Genomic DNA, 6,812 nt, shown 5'->3' with positions numbered 1-6,812 from the left:
TTTTCAAGTCTTTCAAGGCTGAAGTTGAACTTCAACTTGGAAAGAAAATTAAGGCTGTCAAATCAAATATTATGGCAGATATGATGGATCAGAAGAACAACGTCCAGGGCCATTTGCGCTTTTCCTCAGAGAGTGTGGAATTGTTCCCCAATACACTATGCCAGGAAAACCTAGCATGAATGGTGTTGTTGAGCGACGAAACCGAACTCTTAAGGACATGGTGATAAGTATGATTAGTCATTCTTCCTTACCAGAGTCTCTTTGGGGGGAAGCTTTAAAGACCGCAGTTTACATCCTTAATAGGGTGCCAAGTAAAGCAGTTAACAAAACCCCATAGGAGCTTTGGACTAATAAAAGACCAAGTTTGAAACACTTACACATTTGGGGTTGTCCAACTAAGGCGCGGCCTTATAGATCGCATGAAAGAAAACTGGACTCTGGAACTGTTAGTTGTTATTTTGTTGGCTATGTTGAACGCTCTAGGGGCTATAAATTTTATGATTCCACTTCAAGACTCTTTTTTGAGACGGGAAATGCAAGATTTCTTGAGGAAGTTGATTTTGGGAAGGAAGAGAACATAAGGAATGTTGTCTTTGAGGAAGAACCGGTTACTGATTGTGAACAAGTTCTTGTGCCTATTACCATTCAAGGAATAAATTCGGTAATAGAAGATAATGCTCAGAATATTGTTCCTGACAATATTTTAGAACAAGACAAAAATGAGGTTCTCCCTCAAGTACCTATAGATCAAATTCAACAACCTCAAGAAGTAGAACTTCCATTAAGGAGATCTACTAGAGAGAGGAGAAGTGCAATTCCTGATGATTATATTGTGTTTCTTCAAGAACATGAGGATGACATTGGGTTAACAGAAGATGATCCATTGAATTTTTGTCAAGCCATGAAAAGTTCTAACTCTCAAAAGTGGATTGATGCCATGAAGGATGAAATGAAGTTTATGCATGATAATGACGTTTGGGGTATTGTCGAATTACCTGAAGGTGCGAAACCTATTGGTTGTAAATGGATATTTAAAACGAAGAGGTATTCAAAGGGTAATATTGACAGATATAAAGCTCGTCTAGTAGCTAAAGGATTCACTCAGAAAGAAGGCATTGATTATAAAGAAACCTTCTCTCATGTATCTTCGAAGGATTCTTTTAGAATAATATTGGCACTAGTTGCTCAGTTTGATTTAGAGCTACATCAGATGAATGTTAAGACCGTGTTTCTTAATGGTGACATTAAGGAAACGATCCATATGGTGCAACCAGAAAACTTTGTGTCAGATGGCTCAAAGTCTATGGTATGCAAATTAAAGAAATCCATCTATGATCTTAAACAAGCTTCTCGTCAATGGAATCACAAATTTCATCAAGTTATTACCTCATATGGTTTTGAGGCAAATAAAGTTGAAGATTGTGTATATTATAAGTTCAGTGGGAGCAAATTTATCTTCCTGGTATTATATGTCGATGATATACTGCTTGCTAGCAGTGATATAGGACTATTGCATGAGACCAAAAGATTTCTAATGAAGAATTTCGAAATGAAAGATCTTGGGGAAGCTTCTTTTGTATTAGGTATTCGGATTCTGAGAGATCGATCTCAAGGTATCCTAAGGTTATCACAAGAAATCTATATAGATAAAGTCCTAGACAGATATGGCATGAAAGACAGTAAACCAGGGGTTACCCCTATAGCTAAGGGAGACAAGTTTACTCTCGAACAGTGCCCCAACAATGACCTTGAAAGATACAAGATGCAAAAGATCCCTTATGCATCTGCAGTAGGAAGTCTAATGTATGCTCAAGTTTGCACACGTCCCGACATAGCATTTGTTGTGGGAGTTTTAGGCAGATATTTGAGTAATCCTCGAATGCATCATTGGAAGACAGTCAAACGTGTTATGCGTTACTTGAAGAGAACAAAGGAGTACATGCTCACATATCGGAGGTCTGAGAGTTTAGAGATCATTGGGTACTCTGACTCCGATTTTGCTGGATGTCCAGACAGTGGATACTCCACCACTGGATATGTGTTTGTATTGACTGGAGGTGCTATCTCTTGGAAGTCTACGAAACAAACGCTTATAGCTCCTTCAACTATGGCTTCAGAGTTCATGGCTTGTTTTGAAATATCAGACCATGGCATATGGTTGCGGGATTTTGTCACTGGCTTACGTGGTCGATGGTATTGAAAGATCATTGAGGATTTATTGTGACAACAAATCCGCAGTTCTTTACACCAACAACAATAGGAGTTCTACAAAGTCAAAATTCATTGATATAAAGTTTCTTGTTGTTAAAGAAAGTGTTCAAAATGGACAAGTTTCCATACAACATATAGGGACAAATTTTATGCTAGCTGATTCACTAACTAAGGGTTTGATACATAAAGTCTTTCATGAGCATGTTGCTCATATGGGTGTTGTTCCTTAGGGTACCTTAGTTCAGTGGGAGTCTATATGTTTTATGTTTTGCTTTGGATATTATATACAGTTTTTATGCATAATAAAATTGATGATTTATTGTTTCATTTTGAAATTTTACATTGTAACATTTGTGTTGCAATTAAAGACTTTGGATTGATCTCACTAAAGAATAAAGAAGGACCAGTTGGAAATAGACAAGTTTGAGATCACATTGCATGAAATTTCCATGTCACTCATCCATATTTGATCTATGTCATTGAGTATATTAATATGGTGATCATCGTGGTCGAGTCACACTTAAATGTTATGAAAGTTGCGGTGGTTTCATAGTTAATATATGAGATGGACCAAATTGTATTAAGGAGAAGTCTAAAAGTAAATAGCATACGGATGCGCGCCTAAAGAACCTGTGATATAACTGTATCATGAAGATATGAAGCCCAAGTTGGAGATTGTTAGAAATTATAAATTTCTAAGTAAGGTGGGCATCATATATTTGATATATTTGATATCAGCTATTTATTTTCGGGGTTACATCATAAGTGATCTAATTACTGACACCCCTTAGATGTCTAAAAGTTGATAACGAATATGGACTTAATGGGTTGATACACATCCAGTTAACTCATAGGGGATAATGGGAACCCTATAAGTTAACACATAAGGAAGCTTATGGTCCCCAATACACCAAATAAAATTCAGTTTTATCATCTCCCCAAGAGGATTCAGGGATTTGGTTGAGGAAGACCATCATACCACAAAACTTATTTCAGAAACGTGTATCAAAGGAGCACATCCATGAACATGGATTCAGGTATGACGCTGCACCCTTTGATTCATATATGTGCATGAGAATCATGAATTCAAGATCCTACGATTGATATTTCACCAATCATAAGAAATTTCCAACAAATAAAACTAAAACTAGTATCACCATTTGAGGTTTGTTATGAATTATGATGGACACAAAGCTATGGTTCAAGAAATTTTCACAGGCTGTTTATGCACATACATAGGTCAATGAGCATCAATAGGAAGAGTACTAGTTACAAAGTAGAGGCAATGATAATTGGTTTGCATATAAGAAATCAAAAGGCATGACATTTATAACAAGTCTATATGTAAATTGTAAGGTTAAGCTTATCCTAGTTAGAACTTTGAAATCTGATTATGAACCATTGTTTGGGATGAGCACGGCCAAGTAGTGAGAAATCTACAACAACGAGGTTAACATACTTAAGTGAAGAAAATATTTAAAACTACTTCACAAAAATATGTATTATATTTTATTTCCTTTACCTGATACAAAAGTTGACACGGTCAGTACTGTAGGAAATATAAACCCAAATGTGATAACTTGTCTTCCTTTGATAGTCTTGTGGCTTTGACAGGTTATATATATTAAAAGAAAACTTGTTATAAAATTTGTTACATTTTTGTAGAGTGAGCTTGAAAACAAATTTAAATTGTCCCTTGTGTCATCGTGCACCTGTGGTTGAGATCACATAAGATTTTAATTTCATACGCGGATGCATCATTTGAATTATCATTCATCTTTTTAACGGTAATCATGCCACGGAGCTTGGCGACTTGTGAGTCGCGGAGTGAATCATGAGCATATATGTATTATAATTGGATTGATGGGAATCACATATTATTGTCCCACCAGAGTTAAAGTTAAACGCGTAAACGCCTCATTCAAAGTCCATTGACTTGGATGGAAATATAAATGAAGCTACCAAGCAAATTCTCATGTCTCCAACCCAAATACATCTCCCAAATTATGTTTCAAACCAATAAAAATTTATTAAAAAAATTAAATGTTTATTATTTTTTCTGTTTTGTTTCAAATATTATTAGTCTGAGACATGTTTTGTGACATTATTTGAGATATTAGATTGTTGTAAGTTTTTAAGACGTAGTAATATAAGACTTTGGGGATCATCTATCCCTAACGATGTCACATTCTTTGTCTCAAACCATCTGTGGATAAAATAATTTTTTTAAAAATCAAATGATAGACATAGAAAGAATAAGACATCATTTGGGACAAGTGATGTTAATCCCATAATACTCACGTTACCATCCGACCAGGGCATAGTCTATGGTCAGAAAAAATGCTATACATTTTCCATTTCTATCTTATCATTGTAGAATTTCTTTGCATAAACATTCGTTTCCTTAACACTTCTACTTCTTACTCTGTATGCTAAATGGATTTTCACAGTAGAAAACTGCTGCATCAGCATCATTACCATGCTTCCACCACTGCTGCTAGTCCAACACCTTCTCCTCTTGAATCACTGCCACAGAAGCCGGAACCATGGCTTCCTGTCTCCGATTTCATCGGTGGGGATTACATAACAAACCATAACCATGTTCACTTACTTCAAGTAGCTTTGATTGTTATGGCTTGCATGGTTGGCATGGTTATGTCTCTTTGCATCATTTCCTTAATCTTAAGGCACTATTACTCAAGAAGACTCAACCATAACAACAACAGAACAAGAAACTCGCCTATATTGTTCCATGTGAATGGAGACTCAGCTGTTGTTTCAGATAATGATGAGGGACCAATGGTTGAGCACCCTATATGGTTTATCCGCACAGAGGGTCTTCAACAATCATTGATAGATTCCATCACGGTTTTCAAATACAGAAAAGAAGAAGGGCTAATAGATGGGACAGTGTGTTCTGTTTGCCTCGGCGAGTTTGAACAACAAGAGAATTTAAGACTCTTGCCTAAGTGCAGCCACGCATTTCATATTCCTTGCATTGATACTTGGTTAAGATCACATAAGAATTGCCCCTTGTGTCGCGCACCCGTGGTTCATGATGGTGGTGCTAATGGTAGTAGAAGTGGTGGCACTGAGGTGAGTGCCACTGAGGCGAATACAAGCGCTTTCGGTCAGAATCATATGGAGAACATAAGTGGTACTAATGAGGAAGAAATAGGAACTAGTCATGTAGGAGAAAGTGAGAGTAGCACATTGAGGATTGAAAATGATGATTCAGAAGGGGATAGTGAAATTCCAGATAAGATGTTGCCTAATTCTGACAAGATAAATTTCCATGCTTTAGAAGTGGAAATACAACACATGATGAGGTCAGTGTCCATGGATTCTTCTTCTGCTCCAATGATATTTACTGATGTGGTGGGTCTAAAGTGTGATGTAGAAGGCTCACACACAAGCTTAGATGACAAAATCAATTCAGGTAACAAGGATATGCTTATTTCTAAGCAGGGTAGTGGCAGTGGAAGTTCAACTATTTACAAACAGACTTCAATTCAGCACGCATTCCAGAAAAAGCCTATTTCATTGAGAGGGTCTTTTTCACATAACACAAAATTGTTATTTTCTAGACATTGTAGGAGCCAGAGTTTAACCCTTCCCTTGTAAATTAGAAGAAGTACTAGGGAAATATACCAACCAAATCTTCAGGTCCTAGCATGGCAGGGTCACGTCGAAAAAATTAAGAGGATAATTAGGTAAGAGTATAATAGCTTATCCAAAGCAATGATCTATATATTTCTGCCTTTTCAAAACAGACAGCGATAATATGGTTAGTATAGTTTCTGCAACAATATGGTTATTTCATCCTATGTTTTTGACATTAAGAGTAATAAACATTATATTCTATTGGTAGTCAATGTCATTAAAATACAGCTTACTAAAGTAAGGAAAGAGTTGAACCACAAGTATATAGGAACAGACCGATTCAATTATCAGTAGACAGCATCTGAGGAGTAACACAAAATAGAAACTGAATCAATCAAGTAATTGGTAGCAGATAAAAGATTTAAATAAAGCTTGATCTGCTCTTGTATTTTGTCTACTTGTAATCTTATCTTTATTTTGTAAAGTTTCACCTTTGTACTCCTTAGTTATAGGATAGTTGTGGTCTATATACTTGAGTCTATAAACTCTTATAAAATTAATATTGTTTGAACTCCCCAGGTCAAGATTAATATGGTGTTTCCGGATACATCTATCATCAGAACAATTTAGTTGCTTTCTTTCAAATATATAATTGAAGCCTCTTAACTAGGTATGAAATATTAAATCCCTTTAGACTAAGAAAAGAGAAGCATTATGTACTATATAGTCATCTGGACTGGGATAAGAGTCTCTAACCTCAAGCAGATTCTAGTATATTACTAATATAGATTTCATACTCAACCTCTTCACTAATCAATATCAATTTGTTTTGTAGTTTCTGTCCTGCAATAGTGTTAAAGTAATCACCTGCAGAACTTTTCTGTAATACTTCTTTGCTAAAGGATGTAATCATTTTGTTTACCTTAGATGGTAATATTTCAGTATAGAGGTATGGTTATCTACCTAAGAACGGTGAGTGTATGTTCTGTCTTTACAGC

At 35.8% G+C, this 6,812-nt stretch overlaps 1 protein-coding gene across 2 annotated transcripts; it reads left to right on the top strand.

The window, feature by feature from the left end:
• On the top strand, positions 4,522-5,983 carry LOC109361582 (E3 ubiquitin-protein ligase RING1-like). 2 transcript variants are annotated; one of them, XM_019607079.1, is made up of 2 exons: positions 4,522-5,323; positions 5,372-5,983. In XM_019607079.1, exons 1-2 carry the CDS (start codon positions 4,648-4,650, stop codon positions 5,833-5,835), a joined length of 1,140 nt encoding a protein of 379 aa, XP_019462624.1. In that variant the 5' UTR covers positions 4,522-4,647; the 3' UTR covers positions 5,836-5,983. The 2 variants fall into 2 exon arrangements, with proteins under 2 accessions (XP_019462624.1, XP_019462623.1); XM_019607078.1 differs by having other exon boundaries at positions 4,522-5,983.

The sequence above is a fragment of the Lupinus angustifolius genome, chromosome LG12 (genome assembly GCF_001865875.1).
Source record: "Lupinus angustifolius cultivar Tanjil chromosome LG12, LupAngTanjil_v1.0, whole genome shotgun sequence".
NCBI lineage: Eukaryota > Viridiplantae > Streptophyta > Magnoliopsida > Fabales > Fabaceae > Lupinus > Lupinus angustifolius.
Note: the sequence above shows the minus strand (reverse complement) of the source record. Positions and strands in the feature narration are given on the sequence as shown.

What these genes read in the sequence shown, in the direction of transcription:
- LOC109361582 (XM_019607078.1), top strand. Translation starts at nt 4,648, where the DNA reads ATGGATTTTCACAGTAGAAAACTGCTGCATCAGCATCATTACCATGCT.